Source organism: Lutjanus erythropterus, chromosome 3, assembly GCF_056507025.1.
Source record: "Lutjanus erythropterus isolate fLutEry1 chromosome 3, fLutEry1.hap2, whole genome shotgun sequence".
NCBI classification, from domain to species: domain Eukaryota; kingdom Metazoa; phylum Chordata; class Actinopteri; order Lutjaniformes; family Lutjanidae; genus Lutjanus; species Lutjanus erythropterus.
In genome coordinates this window covers 34,539,499-34,557,464 of record NC_139319.1, presented here as the reverse complement: position 1 = coordinate 34,557,464, position 17,966 = coordinate 34,539,499, and the positions used below count along the sequence as shown (strand labels likewise).

Sequence of the window (17,966 nt, the reverse complement as noted above, 5' to 3'; positions counted from 1 at the left end):
TACATACATATATATATACATATATATGAATAATAGTAATAATAATATAGAGGAAGACATTTTTATGGTTGTATGGTTGTTAAGGTATATGGTATTATATTTTGACCATCATTTTGACTTTATTTTCATATTGTAAAATAATGAAAATAAATCCTTGTCTGAATATTTTTTTAATAAAGAAAGCTTGACTTCCTGAGTCTGTTTGACCTGAAAGAACGGAACCTGTGGCCCTGATACTCCATCAGATAATAATAGTCTGTGTGTTTTTTTGTTTTGTTTTTTAATGTGTTTTTAATTATAATTTATACTGTTGGATTAAATCAGGTACTTCAGCTGCAAAGTAGCAGAAAATGGAAATTAAGAAAAACATCCATAAAGCACCCATCAACTTCAAAATGATGACAGAAACCTCTTGTATTAGCATTTTTATAGACTATTGATAAGTTACATTATAATACAGTAAAACAGAAGCAAATCCAGATGAAGGACAGGACTTAATTTCAGCCTTTCCTGTCAGGAAATTTTAAGGATTTATTTATTTTGGATGGCGTTAAAATAGCTAAGAACTTGGGACAAAGATTGAGTTTTTTCATCTACGTGTGTGTGTGTGTGTGTGTGTGTGTGTGTGTGGGTGGTTGGGTGGATATGACGTTTGTGAGTATTATAAAGGAGAAAGGCCACACTCACACAGATCATCTGTGGTGGATTAAGTGGGACAGGGATGGGATGAGAGACTGATTGATCGCTGCTGTGATTGGAGGTGTAATCCCTCCCTTCATCTGTCTGCGTCTGTGTCGCCGCCCACAGTCGGGATTATTCCAGCACAGAGGACAGAGCAGAGGGACATAGAGGCAGTCTCAAATGTCCTGACGTCTGGTGGAGGGAGGATGGACTGATGATAACAACATGATGCTGATGAAAGCAATGATCTGCTACTGTTTTGAGACATGTTGGTGAAGTGGCACAAAGATCCAGATGTGTTTAAAGTGGAAGCTGGACAACCTTGGTCTTGACAGGTGGGTGAATTCATTCACTGACCTATTTTTATGGTCAGGTGTCAGAGAAGTAGTTTTTTTATACCTTAAAGAGTAAATAAAAAGGTAAATTGAAATGGCTATTTGAATATATTTGCACTAGGCTCTTCTATCTGCCTTATGTTACAGTTAATTAGGCCATAAAGTATAAATATTTTACTTTTTAAGTTGGAGACTGACTCTGCCTCTTTGCATGTTAGGGAGTGACACCTGAGCAAGTGGATCAATCCAACTGGGGACGTTTTCACTTTGAATATAATGGAGTAATAACTACCACTCACTGGAGGAAGAAGAGAGCAGACTGGGAATATGGATCGCTTTAACTACACAGACGAAGGCGGCCTGTCATTCCAATACTTGGTACATAATGTGGAGCCTCTGTACAAAGAGTACAAGCCTCCTCCCAGGGACCTTATCCAGCTACCTAAATCTGTTCTCTACCTCCTGATGGCCGCCCTGGTCGTGGTTGCTGTGGCATATGCTATCGTGGGCCACCTCATCAAAGACCTCCTCCTGGACATAACAGGTACTCATGTCTATTAGAGGTAGATGTCTCATCTTCATTAAGCATTAGTTGTGTGCCAGAAGTCTTTTTGACCACTACATTAGTTTAAGTGTTTTCATTTTTTGCTGTCTAGCCTCATACATCCATTTAAAAAGCATCATGTAAGTTTGACAATATTGCATAAATTGTTAATGCATCCTGCAGCTAGATTTCAACAGAATGTTTGCAACTACATGATGCACTTTAACATCCAAAGACTTTCACTTCTGAACACATGATGAATAAAACAACTGTATTCAAACATGGTTTGATTATTCACTTAAAAATGCTGTGCTGTTAGTGGATATCCCCTGACAGAGGGGAAATGCACTACATCTGTCACCTCATCTTATTGTTTTGCTTTTGTTTTGTGTCGTATGCTACCCCAAGTTTGTAAATTAGTCAGGCAAAAGTCTGTGGTTTTATTGTGAAATCTGAAACATTATGATTTTATAAAGTATTATATATGAGGAGGTTATCAGGCATTCTTTAATTTTGCTGTAGAGAATATGTATTGAATTGCCATGAATCTATATGTGAATTTTGGGAATCATACCTCTAAAAAAGATAAATGTAGTACATATATTATTATCCCAAATTCAGCCTTCAACTAACATTTTCATTGTCAATTAAAGCTTAATGTATTTTCTTGATCAATTGATTAGTTGTATAAAATTTCAGACAATGGTGAAACATGTTAGCTGGTGTTTCCCAAAGTCCAAGATCCTCAAATGTCTTGTTTTGTCCACAAAACAAATATATTCTGTTTATTGTCATAGAAGAGAACAGAAAGCAGAAAATATTCACATTTAAGTGGCTACATTTAGAGAATGTTGCCGTTCTTTCCTTAAACAAATATCCAAATTGTTTAATCAGTTACCAAAGTAGTTGGTGATAGGACTGACTGCTTTTGAAAAAATATCTAATTGTTACGATTTTGACTGAAAAAAAACATTTTCTTTGGAAAAAACAAAATAAATAAAATGATTTCAGTGTGATTTTTGCAGGGATCTGTACCAAGCAAAGATTTTTTTTTCTCAAGTCTGTAGAATATAATATGTAGGCCAGGACTCTACAACATGACCATTTTTAACTTAAAATAGGATTTTGGTGCACATTTTGCCTTTGAGAAAAATTGCACCGCTTGTGATTTGAGAACTGCAGTTGGCCATTTTGTAATTTCGATGAAATTTTGATCAATTGTTCAGCCTCAGTTGGTAATTAATTTAATAGTTGACAACTAATTGATATGAGATTAAGCAAAATGCAGTAATAATCAAGCAAACTTGGTGTAAGGACAGTGATCAAGCTGAAGTTAAATTAGAAACAAGGACTTTTCTTTTTTTTCTTTTTTTTTTAACTTAGTGGGAATCGGGATGGGGTTGGTGGGGATAAATTTCTGAACTTCCATCCCTCATCTTTTATCCGTCCACAGACTGTTTGCTCGGCCCACTTGATGACAGCATGAGAAAAGACGGCGAGGTGGAAGGAGTTAGCCCTCTGCACCTGCCTCCTGCACTCACCCACTCCCACCCAAATGCCTTCCACGTGTGGGACCAGGATGACGTCATCATCCCCATGACTCCCCGAAATGAGAGCCCACTGACCAGCCCTCTGATGACTGTCATCCCGTACATACCTTCATTTTTCCCCACCTCTCTCGGAGTCAACAGCCCGTCCCACAATCATCCAATCCCAAAGGAGAGCGACGCATGAAGCAACATAAAGGATCCAAGACAGCTTTAACTGTTTCCTTTTATTTCCCTCTCGCTAATTTTTTTTTTTCCTTAGTTGAACTTCTTTAGCTCTTTATTTTCAAATTTCACACCAATCTACTTTTTAAAGGAACAAGTTCAACAATTTCTTTGAAGATTCTGTAAAAATCAGTGAGTGACACAAATCCATCAACATTGTATGACCCGCACAGACTTGCAAACTATACTTTTGATGTTTTACACACTTGACTGGGATCACAAAGAAGCATTGAACAAGGCCAGTCTGGACGTATGGATTTACTTCTGTCAGAGTAACTGATCTCTGTATTTGTCCAAAAGAGACAAACAGCAGCATTTCTCAGGATCAGAGCCTGGGATTCTCAGTGGGACGGCCTTCACTTCTTAATTTTCCCTGTGGATTTGTGCCAAGTTAGCTTTGTGACTTTTTAATCTTCTCCTGCCAGACTCAGTGATCAGTCCATGCTGTCACATTTCTTTTTATCTTGGATTGTTACCTGCTTTGACAAACTTGAGAAGGACTTAAATCAAGTAAAATTTTATCTATATACCCCAAAATCAAAAATCACAATTTGCCTCAGGGGGCTTTACAATCTGTGCAGTGTATGACACCGTCTGTCCTGACTGACAACACTTTATAATAACCATCATTAATATAATAATAAATTGATGGATAATTAAACTTTAGTTAATAGAAATTTCACTGTTAACAAACATTCAAAAATGTTTATATATGCTTTATACAACATTTATCAAGCAAATAAACATTTATACACATCAGTTGCAAGTTTATAATGGCTTTCTAAAAATGTTAATAGATGCAGTACACAGCATTTATTAAACATTTACAAAGTTACAAAGTCAAATACAGCTGCTTGGTCAGTGGCCAAACCCCTCAAACTATGACAGGGCAGATAACCCTAAAATGTCACTTTTTTGACACGCTGGGTGGTGCAGTCAAGTTAGAAATAATAAATATGTAAAATCCAGGTAGACTTTCAACATAAGCGCGCAAAAAGTACTGGGGTAGGTTTAAGAAAAGATAACAGTTTGGGTTTAAATTATTATGTTATTCAATTTCATGTAAGAAAGTAAGTAGATACATAAGATATTATAATCATCAGTTGCAACTTTATAATAGCTACCAAAATAATGTTTATAGATTGTCTACAAACAAATTATTAACCATTAACAAAGTAGTACAAACATCAGGTTTCTCTTTGTTAAGATTTCTTACTGGTTTACAAATCAGTTGGTTATCATTAGCAAATTTGTTAACAGTTAAATAACTATTAACTAAAGTTTAATTAACTATTAATTTACCATTTTTAAACGATGGGTATTATAAAGTTTTATACCTTATTCTCTTGGTTCAGGTAAAGAAGAACTCTACCAAAAACCCTTTTAACAGATCAACAAAATCACAATGAATATAAAATTGCTGACAAAACTGTTGGAGTTGTAAGGAGCTTGTGACCATAGGCAACATAAAAAAATCAAAATTTATAATTACTTGATGTTTGTCCATGAACAGGGGTGTGTCTTTAACTCCAGATCCAGTCAAAAATCATCTTAAAGATTCACTGTTTCACTAAGTGATTTCTCAAATGTACATTACACAGTATAACTGATGAAGAGAGCAGTGTGAACGTTACAGCAAAGTGTTTGTGTTGAGTTCTCGTGTCAAATAAAGGTGAAATCTATGATAAGATAATGTTTGCTAACGCTTGTGTCTCAATCTTATTCTGATGCTAAATATATTTCCGGTCCTTAGGAGGATCGGCCTAACTTGCTAAGTAATAGGGTGAAGTTAATTCAATTAGCGGAGGTGACCGCGTTCAGGTGACCATGTGGTGCCTTTTAAGGATAGGCACAGTATGTATGCATGAGATTAGTACAATATAAAATCTCTGCTTATCTATTTTGGTAAAGAAATAATAACCACAATAAATTAATAGAAAGAATCTGGGTATTTGTAGTGAGTGGTGTTAAAGTGGTAAAAATGCAACACTATACCACACGTGTTGCATACCATAGGTACTACATTATGGTCTTAGTACTGGTATTGATGATGATGATTCTCTGGAGCTGTATTTGTTAAACTGTTTAAATATGATAGTGAGTATTTAGGATGTCACTGCAGAAGGCAGCTCTCTGCGTTTTTGCTTGCTGGCATCAAAAAACACATGCACTGTTACACAACTCAAAAAGACAGATTTCAGGATCCATTTTAAGCAGGATATTGGCTGAGATGCAGAAATCAGTGGATATTAAAAGCACACGAGGGCTGTGACATCACACACACACACACACACACACACACACACACACACACACACACACACACACACACACACTTTGGCACTATAACAGCACTTGCATTAATTTCTCACTTGTTCTCTCTGTGTTGACAACTTAAAAGGAGATTATTGCACCTTTACTGTCTCTTTCTGGATAAACAGAGCATTAACGTTGTATTTTTGTGTGTTATTTTTTTTTTTACATGAGATGATTTTGGGGGGAGCTCCCCTTGAGTTCACATTGCTCATTCCATCTGTGAAAGCCGGAGTGCCCGTATTCAGTGAGGGATGGAGATTAGGGAGAGAAGATTAGATGAGCAGCTTAGCCTTTAGCATCCTTTTATTACTTTTGAGCTGTGGAATTAGATAAGCGGACGGCGGCAGCCCAAACAGAGTGGATGAACTTTAGAATCTTACATTTTAATTCTGGTTGTATGACAGGATTCAGCGGATGCAGGCTCGGAGGTGCACAGACAGCCAACAGTAGAGTTTCGAGGAGAAGGAGGAGTAGAGAGGAGGTGTGGAGCAGAGTGGGTCTCCAGTCCAGCTGAAACAAACCCTGGACTTTCCATGATGCAGTTTGTTTAGGTTGGCGTGAACATCAGATGCGAGCTGTGGTCCACCTCGGAGGGGTGGTCTTGGACTGCTGTGAAGTAAACTCTGGTTCATTTCTGGTGTGAACACCATTCCAACCAGTCACAGAAGCATACCATTATATGTGTCATTACACTGGCTGTCATTTGATATTTCCACCCCATGATTTGTCTTTAAAATTTCTGGACTATTTGAGTTTTGCGTTTGTGAATGCAAACCGGACCAGTGGGCAAACTAAAACAATGTATTGTCCTACCATAATTTAATTTCAGGGACCAGACCTTCAGGTGTGAACCCACACTAAGATTTATAAAGACCTTCAGATGGAGGTCTGGCTATTTTGTCAGCCAGTTTTTTATCCTGTAAAATACGTTGATTTAACAATCAAAACCAACATGTTTTTTTGAACATTTTTATGTAATTTCATTTTGACCTCTCAATACTGTTGTTCCAATACTTTGACTTGTACTTCCTGGAAAACAATATCAACTTTAAAGATCTAATTTTCTCCAACTGCGTCTTTCTGTGAGCAATTTAATTCTTAATGAACACAGTTTTCTCCCAAAGCTGGGACAATTTTGGTTTTTTCACATGACAGATTTTATATTTCTGTTTCCTCTGTGATTTGTTCTCTGGTCAGAGGTGGGCAGGGTAGTTGGAAAAAAGTGATGTCACATTTTTCCACGCACCAATCAGGATTTAGCAAACTCTGATTTGGAATCTGATTGTAGGGTTGTGTGCTCATGTTACCAGGCAGCTGTCAGTCGAATCTGATCACACAAACATGTCTTTCTAATTAATACCTAAGAGTTTATTTTCACCATAATATTAAATTTGATTGTTGATTGTTGTTTTTTCAGGGGCTTTAATACCCAGAGCATTTTTTGAAACCCCTCACCTCTCCCATCAATTAAAAGTAAAATTTAGTTCTCTCCCTAATATTCCCATTTAGTTCTCAATTATTTCAGTCCTCTGTTAAAAACATGTATTGATTTATTTTAGGAAATTAGCGAGTTACAATTTAAATATAACATTTTTAAAATGTCCTTTTCAGTTCTGGCTTGAGCGAAGGTAACAGGTTTGCTAATCCTATTTCTCCGGGCCTCCCGCCGAGAGAGATCTTAGTGCTCTTTAACTCTGCACTGACACGATGGGGAGATGCAACAGTGGCACAGGAGCTCTCTAAATGGTGCAGAGGGGTCAGGGCTTAAGGTGGAGCCAATTAAGACTCAAAGAAGGTCAGACTGGGAAGAAGTGACACAGCAGAACGTTCCACGCCTTCTTTCGTATCATTTTGACCAATAAGATCACAGAGCTTTTTTTTTTCTTTTTCGGGCAGCTTCTCTCCTGGGGCGTTTGTGTTGCAGGATTTAACACTGTGCTAGCTGATCCCAGTGATAACACGTTTAAAAGTTCAAAAGCAATCTCAGGTTATTAGAAGTTTGGCTTCCTTCCAAAAAAATGATGTGACAGAATGCTTTCCTACGGTTGAGTGCAGAGTTAGTGTAGTGTGAAAATCCTGTATTTCAGGGTGAATGAGCTCAAAGCAAGCCAAAACATACCTGTGCATATTCTAGACTACACTATTTGAATAACAATAACTGCACAAGTTTAACTGCTTGTGAAATCAGCCTTTAATTTATGTTCACCAGTGTCATGAAGAGACATTTTAGGATGACAGTACAACTGAAGATAGGACAGGAAAGGGGAGGGACAGTGGGGGGGGGTGACATGCAGCAAAGGGCCACAGGCAGGAGTAGAAACCACGGCCACTGCAGAGTACTCACAGCCTTAGTACACAGGGCACAGGCTCTACCAAGTCAGCAACCTGGCCGTCCCTGTTGTCTGGATTTTGTAATGGGACATGTGAGCGCAGGATTACTCCACTGCAGTTGTGGACATTTGGCAGCAGGTGGGAAGACATAAGACTGAGGGTTTGGCTGCTGCTGCTAAAAAAAAATATTAAAAGAGCCAATATGATCACAAAAATGGCAAAGTATCAGCAAAATTAAAGAAATTTACTAGTGATAGCTGACCATGCTACAGAGGATAAACCATTACATGATCAAACTACACTTACTGCCTCACAGCTGTTTGCTTTAACTACTCAAAAAAACTTTCAATTTAAATCTGTGTCTTCCAGACTCATATAATATATGCAGTGAGGATTTTGAAGGAATTTAATAAAAGGTATTAAGTGTATTTTTTTTTGGATAAGTGGAGGTTATCACCATATTGAAATGTGTGATTCCAGTGAATGATTTCCATTGAGAAACTGTCTTTTTCAGAGATTTTTCAGAGGAGTACAGAAGACTGATGGAGAGCTGAACATTATGATGTCACAGTGGAGTTGACCTTTGACCTTTTGGATACAAAATATCACCGCTTCATCATTTTATCCTGTTGAAGTCTGTGAAATTTTATCATAACCAGCATAAAAAACTATTGAGTTCTGACCATAAATGTGAATTATTTTCTCACAATGATTGAATGATGGATTTTATCAGTCATCCTTGAGTACAAGTGGAAGTTTGTACCAATTTTCAAGAAATCCTCCCGAGGTGATCTTAAGTGATGAAGCTATAGTAGAAATATGATTCCAGTTAGGTTACATGCTGGTTGATACTGACAGTATAAGTCAACCCCATCCTGCACTCTGTTCTTCCTGTTTCTCTGTGCTAGTTTCAACATGTTAGCTTGTTCCTCTTTGCCAGTACAGTTTGCCCCTGGTTTGTGTTGTTACTTTTGACTTGTGTTTCTAAAATGTGAGCACAGAAAAAGCAGTGTGGCCTCCTTGGAGCTGCTGGGTTTCTCTTGTTGCTTTGAAATCTCATGTAAATATTGATTGTTAAGCATCTCTTTTACGATCATAGTTCAATAACAAGTTGTGAACAGTGACCTATCGCTTTGAGTCACAGTACAATAAAATTAGAGTTGTAGTTCCTTCATAAGACACAAAATATAACAAATATACATTAAGTGGCGCTGAACAGGCAGTGTATGGTGAGTTTTTGGAGCTTTTTTGATGAAAACAGCTGCCCACAGTGCAGCCCATGAGAGCAGTGAGAGTGAACCAGTAAAGCTGAACGAGCTGAAACTCACTTCAAATCTGAGGAGAGCAGCATAGGATATCCAGGTGATAAATCTATGTGGGTTCATCACTACATAGTTTTCACATAGTCAAAGTCAAGTCACATATCAACTTAAACTGTCTATGACTTGAGACACACGCTGTAGATCTCTGCAGGTGAGAGATCACATACACATGCATACATGTACGTACGTATATACTGTTAAGTCAGATAGTGTCCAGTCATCAGTGTGTCTGACCTGATGAGGCTTTCTTTTTGCCCACGGTGTGTTTACGTCAGTCAGGGTTAAGTGATCCTTACCTGTCCTTTATCCTCAGGTGACAGCTTATCCTCTGCTCATATCTTATTGGGACTGACTCAGTTCTGTCAGACCTGCTCTGTCTGACATTGCATGACACCAGTGGACTGCAACTCATCCTAATTAGATCTGGAAAACACACTAAGAATCAGTAACCCTGTAGTAGCCAGACATTGGTTAATACAAGAAAAACATAATGAATACATACATACATAGATTTCTCTAGGTGGAGGTGAAACCCAACAGACCTGCTTACACCATACAGACACTGAAGATAGTAAAGCTAAACAATCCAACATGTCAGCAGGAGAAGAGAGAAAAACAGAGGCCCGTCTGTTCTGGGTCTCTGCTTTGCTCCCAGGTTAATTGTCATTGGTTGGCTGAGTTGATCCTGGTTACAGCCACTGCCAATCTGCCATCATGCAGCCTAATCCTCTGTTGGCAGGCCAGGTAGTTCTCTGCAATGGACAAAAAGGCAGTGAGTGCAGAAATCTTGACCTCTGCTATCCTTCAGCAGCTGCAGCAGCAACAAACCATGTTGAACTAAAACTGACAGATCTGAACTCTGCACATGGGCCGTTAAATATATGGCACATAGAGTAGCTTTATTAAGGTCTGGGTGATAGGATCCGTATTTGTGACAACAGTTCTTTTATTTGCTAAATCAAATGTTGGAAATGACAGCAATGAAAATGTGTACAATGAAGTAAATACCAATATATTCTAAATACCAACACATGGCTTCCTCCTTTCAAACAGTTTGCTCCATCTGTTGGTCAAAGAATAAGTAGAGAATAAGTAGAGCTGTATAGAACACAATGAGGTTTTTTATTGACAATAAAATAACAATAAATTTTTCTGACTTTTTAGAGATACATGGTTCTCACAGGACAGTGACGCTACAGACATTTGATGATCTTATAGACCATGATGCATTGCTGTAGATTAAGCTTAATCAAGGGGATGGCACCATACAAATCATAAGCAGTGACGCCCAGCTCACAGGAGAAGCCGGATGTAGCTAGTTACTGTAATTATCCAGCAAAACAGAGAATCAAGGTGTACCTACATAGGGGTAGGTGTCAGGGTACATCACATAAATTTAATGTACTTTAATACATTTTTAAAAAACCTGTTTAAAATCATTTTAGTGTTTTAGATTGGCTGTTTCACATTAATCAGAGTTCAAATTAATGCTGAATGTTCTCTGAATGAGTTAGTGTCGGTTCATGAGTCATACTCTGATAAATGATAATTTTTTCCACTGGTGACAGAGATGTTTGAGTGTGCAAACTCGGGTGTGTTTCTCCCTCCAAATACAAATGTGAGTTTTTCTTTTGTGCACACATCTCTACCCCAGCGCTGCAAACTGTTGGATATTTGGTTTGTTTACAGCCCTGAGCAAAAGAGGTTGTGCGTCACAAACTGCTGTAAAAACCCCAACTGAGACCAGCATATCCCAGATGTCTTAATCAGAATATCTAACCAGAACATGCTGTTTAAAGACCCTTATCAAATTCAAAATATTAGTATATTCTGAATATTAGTGGAAAACTAGAGTGCATGTAAGCGCAGCCACTGATGTGCATCATTTAAGGCAGTGGTCTTCAACAGGGCATCTGTGACCCCAAGGGCATCTTCAGTTACTGCAGAGAGCCTCCAAATTTTAAAAGGCTAAAAAGATTAAAGCTGCAAACAGCACAGTAAGGACCCTTCCACCCCTGCACCTGCTGGGGTCTCCTGCAACCACAACCATGTTACCAGATGACAACTGGTCTTTCTCGTGCTTTGGGCACTGCAGGAGAGAATTCGATGTCACTGTCTGTCTCCACTAGGTGGCCCTGTGACTATGTCCTGATTGTCATGTAGATGTGATCAGGGTGGGACTCTAATCAAACATGTGATGTCTGGTACTCACTGCATCATTTAATCCAAAGTTATAGCAATTTTGTGTTTTGTGGCAAGACATCAAAACATGATGACACGACATGGCCACACTGTTTAATGCTGACCAAATCTTTTCATAACTGTTGATCATAAAGTAGTCTAGATGCCACAAATGGATTTTTAAGTCTATCGGATTATTTCTGTAGGAGGAGTTAGTTGAAATACAGCGCCTGTAAAACGGCAAAATGTGCCCGCAAAATGGCAAAATTCCTGTTGGGTTGAGCCAATGGTTCCAAGAGACTTTTCTGGATGTCTGGTCACAGTACACAAGCATACTGATTTTCTTTCATGTCAGTGAAAGATGCCACCTGGGCTGCAATTTAAAATCATTTGGCCACACCCATCAGCAAAACGTATATTATGTGTTCAGGCCTGGACAGCTAATGAACGTGAAGTTTCAGGCAGATTCGACTAAGTAAATATAAGTTAATGCAACTTCCTTTGTTTTGGTGATTCGATTTGACAATACATCAAGATCTTCACAACATGGCATTAACAAGGTCTGAAGGCCTGTCTGACCAGATGAGTTGCATATGGTCAACCTCCTTGGAGGAGCACGTCAAAGTCTAATTCATGTCATTTCCTGTTGCCAGTAGGCGGCGCAATGATGATTGCAGAACATTGTCACTTAGATGTGTTCAGGGCGAGACTGTTAAACATCAAACATGTGAAGTTTGGGGCAGATCGGATCACTTATACCTTATACTTATATATAAGTTCCAGCAATTTTGTGTTTCATGGGGAGACATCAAAATTCTACGCCATGGCCACGCCCTCCATAAATTCATGTTGCGGAGAGGTGCAGTGCCCGGCAGATGCCAGCCAGCCACAGGAGGCGTTCCCCCCCCAGCAAGTTGGAGTTGGTGTTGTTTTTTGTCACTGAAGCACTTAATTATTCACTTTGAAGAACTGAGAATAAAATTAGTGTATATTAAGAGAAACTTTTTATTGACTCCCCCTGGGGCAAATGTTCAGCCATGATAAAAGATAGTTCGCTGAAAATTAATTACCTCCTCACTCTGATGCTGACTGAGTGTTGGGTTTATTTTTAGTCCCCAAAACACTGTTGGAGTTTCACAGGAAAACAGTGTTGCAGAATCTCCCAAACAGTTGAAGTGAATGGTGACCAGTTTTCAAAAGGAAAAAAACTGACTGGTTCGCTTTTCACCCGCAGCGTTCAGACATCATTAACGTGACTTTTACCTCTCAGTATAAAGGAAGTGATGTGGGCCGGCTACTCAAAAACCGGTAAGTGATTGGTTGTTGGGATGGACAGGTGACAGAGGTGTGGACTTAATTAATTAAAATTAATTAACTGATTGATTTCCCAGGGACAGTGCTTCTTAAAAAACATTACTGTAAATATGCCAGAATTACCCAAAAGGCTAGTTTTTATTGCTAAAGTTGGCAACCTAAAATCAATGTAAAAATTAAGAATTAATTAAATTAATTAGAGAAATCTGCTTGAATTTGATCATCTGGGACAGGTCACTGAAATCTAGACACTGCTTAAAAAGGTCTTTGCATGTCACATGCCAACCTCAATATCACCCACTTTCAGAAGTATCATTTAGAAATGACAAGAAAAGAAAACTGAATAGAAAATGTATATAATTCATGGAGATTTCCTGAAGCCATTCATTGAAAACAAATAAAATGTCATTAACATCATTTCGTCATAAAGAATTTTGATAAAGCCAAAATCAGATATAAAATATCTAAATTTCTTCATAATTGTTTAATTTTAATAATGTTTTATTCTTTTTCACTTGTAAATCATGTTCATGATGAACAACTACTTAATAAAAGCTTATTATTTCCAGCTTTTCTCAATCACTTTGGCTTTTTTTTTCTTTTTTTTTTTTTTGAAAAGTCTTAATATTCTGTAAACCAGGGACACTCAGCTGGTTTTGCTGAGGGCTACATTTGCAAAATGACAGCAGGCCAGGGGCCAGTTAATAAACAAGCACTGGTAATAACATTATTTATCAGATTAAATGAATAATTAAAAGGCCCATAACTAGTCCCAAACTAAAACACCTTTTTAAACTGTCTTAATTCAAAGTGACTTGTACAGTTTTGTCTTACAGTATTCATATTTACCCTGTTCTGGATTGATGGAGGATTCAAGCTGCTCCAGGACTTCAAACAGGCAGGTTTAACTTGTGCTCACTGCTGTTTGTGAGGGAACACGGACTGTTTGGGATATCTAAATCAGTGGTGGACAAACTTTTTCCCTTCAAGAGCCAAAACTAAAACTTACTGTTGGGCCATGAGCCAAAAGCACACACATAATGTCTTGTGTAGTTAAGATACAAAATGATACTAAGATCTCAAGTCACACAATTCTGTCTACCCCTAATTAGTAATTTTATTGAGCCAGATACTGCTATATGAAAGAAATGATTGCCTAAATATAGAATTAGCAGGAAAGCAAGCAAATGCAAAAGCCTTGGCATTTTAATGGCTTCGATGTGCATAACTACAAGTTCATGGCGTGTTCAAAGTCATATGATTTACCAAGGACAGAACAAAGGAGCCACTGTTCTTGTCCAGACATATTTACAATACTGGTAGACCCATGTTAGAGAACAGACTATAATCTTATAGTAAATTCTTACCTAGACTCATCATATGAGCAAACTAGGCCCAAACAAATTTTTCTACTATATCCTTGTGCTTTGTGGCTCCTCTTGAGATTTGGTTTTGCAGAGAAATTCATGTACATGAAGCATTTTAAGTGTTTACAACAAAGGGTCAAGTCCAGATGAGATAAATGTTTTGAAAAAGTGTAAAGGCAGTATTTTTATCAGAACTTAAGGGATAGCTCAGATTATTTGAAGTGGGGATATTTAAGGCACTTATCCATAATCAGTGCGTTACCTACAGCAGATGGCTGTCAACATGCCATTAATTTGATGAGGCAGAAGCCAAATATTGCCTTCTCAAAACCAAAGACTTTTGCAGAAACAGTCATTTAACTTTGCAGAGCACAGGACAAGTAGTTTGTTCTTGTGGGATTACAGTGTTTTAAAGGATTAGTTCAGAACTCAGCAACTCCTGTGTTCTGTGAGGTAAAATGACTGATTTCACCCATGGAGTTTGGTTGCTTTGGAGAATGACGTTTATATTGAGAGCAGTTTCCCCATTGGAAAAGGCTGTCTGACAGCACAGTAAGGCCATTAAAATATTCCAAATAGCATACAAAACCATTTTGAGTTGGTGGCCAAAACTAGTTTCACTGCTGCTCCTGTCTACCAGTGTAGGAAGTTGTTCACTTCCTACACTGGTAGTCCTGCTTCTCTTAACTGGGGATGTGCAAAAGTGCCTCATACAATCCAACGTCAAAATCTCATCTATCCATGCAAGAGTTGGACAAGAGCAGCCAACAGGTGTTCAGGACTGGTTTAAATTAGCAGTAATAGCTACAGACCTGATAAAGAGTGGGTGCATTGATCAAACAAGTTACTATTCATCCCATCATTGTTTCCATACAGACACAGCTTCCTCAGTTACACCAAGCAGATCCATTTTCTGCTTTGTTTTCAGATGACACATCTCTATCAGCACTTTGTAAAAACCACATTTCCCAAAGACAAGACTGTGGAACAAACTTAAATACCACAAGTCATGAGACCAACTACACTAACAACACCTTCTTTACAAACTACATTTATTCTTTTATCATACAATGAATTTACATGTAAAACTAGTTGATTCTTTAAAAAAAATACAATTGCTTTGAAATATTAATGCCAGTGTTTAAAACACAGGATTAACAGCCATTACTTTGATCTCAGACAACACTGCAGACCAATACTGACAACTGACTGTTCCTGTGATTAGCGAATCTACTCAAAGGTCCTTTGGGAGAGGATAGTGCGATAGAGAGAAGTGCCTTTAGCCTGGAAGAAGGTCACAATCATCTGGTTCTTTGTGACTTCAGCATGGACAAAGCCTCCCAGTGTTGAAGCCTGGCCAGTGAAGAACTTCACAGAACCCTTGGGAACATGGTGCCAGTGACGGACATCGGGATCCAGGAAGTTTCCAGCACCACTCACCACGTAGCCCACACCAGACTCTTCAATGTACTGTAGAGGAAAAAGACAAGATTGATTAAAGCGGTCTAAAAGGTTTATACCAAAAGTGTTTTGCACATTTTGCACGAACTAACCTGCAGGTTGTGGTCATGGCCACAGAGGTAAGCAGTGGCCTTGTATTTAATGAGCAGAGGATGAAGTCGATGCAGCAGACACTCTGTGGGTCCATGTTCAGACACGGACCACACTGGGTAGTGGCCCGCCACCAACAGGAAGTCTGCAGTGGACCTAGCCAGTCTCTCCTGCAGCCAAGCCAGCTGACGGTTGGCATCCACCGCACGCAGTGGGCCTCTGGGCTTCTCATCCACGTAGTCGTCAGAGTTGCCACACAGCATGATGGTGTCAAGCATGATGATGGTCAGCGTCTTCCCAGTGTTGGGAATGTGAAAGTTCAGCTCGTAATAGTAAGAAGGGAATTTCCTGACAAGGAGAGCATAAGTGTGAAACTTGAATTCTTTCATTATCATTTTAATATATAGTTCAGGTTTTTTCAGCACAATTGGAAGAGAAATGCTGAAAGTTAACCTTTCTAGCTTGCATCATTCCAAATTTAATCAAGATAAAAGTAAAGATATCAATAACTGTTGTACATTCGCCTTAGCATTGTCAAAGGGGTTTTAAAGACACTTTGGGGGGGGGGGGGGGGGGGGGGGGGGGCATATGCCAGTACTACTTTGGAGGCCTTGGCATGGATGTTTGGGAACATACTTACCCATCATCAGATGATGGTTGCTAACAACCCCAGTTAAAGAGAGGCTGCAGGAATTCTGATGTAGGAAGACCGGTAATGTACTACACAGGGCCAGCAGGAAACTTATTTTGCCACCACCACAAAAACAACAAAAAAAACCAAAACAAACTATGTATGCTATGTGTAGAGCATTTTGACCAGTTTACCTTGCCTTTTCCAATGGGAAATGCAATTATGACAGTATTGGACTCTCCAAAGCAAGACTCCTTTAAGAAATACAGTACTTTCACCTTGCAGAACACGAGTTGTTCATATCCGGCTTCCTCAATCACTCGTTTGCTTGTTTTATTGTGCAACTTTGTTATTGTGTGAAGTCCATAAATCCATACCAACACTTTAAAACACCAAACAAAAGACTGAGGCAGCAGTAGACCTGCATCTCCCAGGTTACTCCCACATAAAATTACTGTTTGTCATTTTGGAGTTCGGTGAATTTGGAGAAAATTATATTTGGCGTACAGAATTGCAGTTTCCTGTTGGAAAGGACTGTCTGATGGAAACAAAGCAGTAAAAATGGTCTAAATATAGGGACAGAAACTGATGGCTAAGATTTTGCATCTTACACCAGTACTCCTGCCGCTTCTCCAAACTGAGGCTGTGGCAACCTCCATCCTGTCATCTAATGTAGACAATTCACTGACTATTGTAAGTACCTTGTACAACCCCACATAAAGAATCTGAACTCCTTTTAAGGATGTCTGAACTTTAGAAACTTTGCTTTAGGAGATCTCTTTTCAAACTGCTTCTTACCATCTGTCAGATCTGTGGCTGTACTCGATCTGAGCTTTGACGTTCCCTGCATGGTCGTGATTGCCAGCAAGCACGTACCACGGGACTTTGAGAGACTTTGCCGTGTACACAGACTCAAACGTTTCCTGATGGAAGACAAACCAGGGTTTTTTAAAGATCTCCACTATGTTACTTTAATTTCAATTTTAAAAAAAATTACTTGATTTACCTTAAACCGAGGAGAATCCACACTGTCCACACCTTTGTAGTAGAAGTTATCGCCAAGGGCCAGAACAAAGTCAGCTCCCATCTGCTCTGCTACTTTGCTCATCTCTCGAGCTGTAGCCTTCTGCACAGGGGTGACATAAGGGGGATGAGGCACGCCACCCCAGTCTCCTACAGCCAGGAACTTAATGGAAGTTCTGTTTGCTGTGAGGGAACGAAATTTTTAGAGCTAATACTTGGAGGATACAGCATTGTTCATAAGAGATCATTAAAACCTGGAAGTGATACTTACTGCTTGAGTCGGTCAGGTTTTGGAAGGCAGTAGGATAGCAGTAGGCCACAGGGATGGCAGCAATCAAGATGGATACCAGTGTAAGTGCCATCTTTAAAGAAAGAAAAAACACAATCTTCAGATAACAGTAGAACAATGTGAACGGAGAACATGACATTTAGCCATAACAGAAAATGAAAGTCAACCCACGCCTAAACAAAGAACACAGAAGAGGAACAAGAAACAAACCACAGCTGCAGCTTACCACACACGCCTATGCTTCCTCTGTCCCTCCCACCATACTAAACAACAGCATGAGCTCTTGCTTTATGCCGAAAGGTGAGCTGT

At 38.9% G+C, this 17,966-nt stretch overlaps 2 protein-coding genes across 2 annotated transcripts; one reads left to right on the top strand and one right to left on the bottom strand.

Annotated features, from left to right (window-relative positions):
• Positions 1-625: 625 nt before the first annotated feature.
• LOC146330367 (uncharacterized) lies at positions 626-4,160 on the top strand. Its single transcript, XM_084713848.1, has 3 exons — positions 626-1,016; positions 1,235-1,560; positions 3,014-4,160. The coding sequence occupies exons 2-3, from the start codon at positions 1,344-1,346 to the stop codon at positions 3,292-3,294; spliced, it is 498 nt and encodes a 165-aa protein (XP_084569974.1). The 5' UTR covers positions 626-1,016; positions 1,235-1,343; the 3' UTR covers positions 3,295-4,160.
• Positions 4,161-15,198: 11,038 nt separating this feature from the next.
• On the bottom strand, positions 15,199-17,890 carry acp5a (acid phosphatase 5a, tartrate resistant). The gene is made up of 6 exons (XM_084715892.1): positions 17,868-17,890; positions 17,640-17,730; positions 17,352-17,551; positions 17,144-17,268; positions 15,717-16,062; positions 15,199-15,633 (listed from the first exon to the last, which is right to left on the bottom strand). The coding sequence occupies exons 2-6, from the start codon at positions 17,728-17,730 to the stop codon at positions 15,394-15,396; spliced, it is 1,002 nt and encodes a 333-aa protein (XP_084572018.1). The 5' UTR covers positions 17,868-17,890; the 3' UTR covers positions 15,199-15,393.
• Between the last annotated feature and the right edge of the window lie 76 nt (positions 17,891-17,966).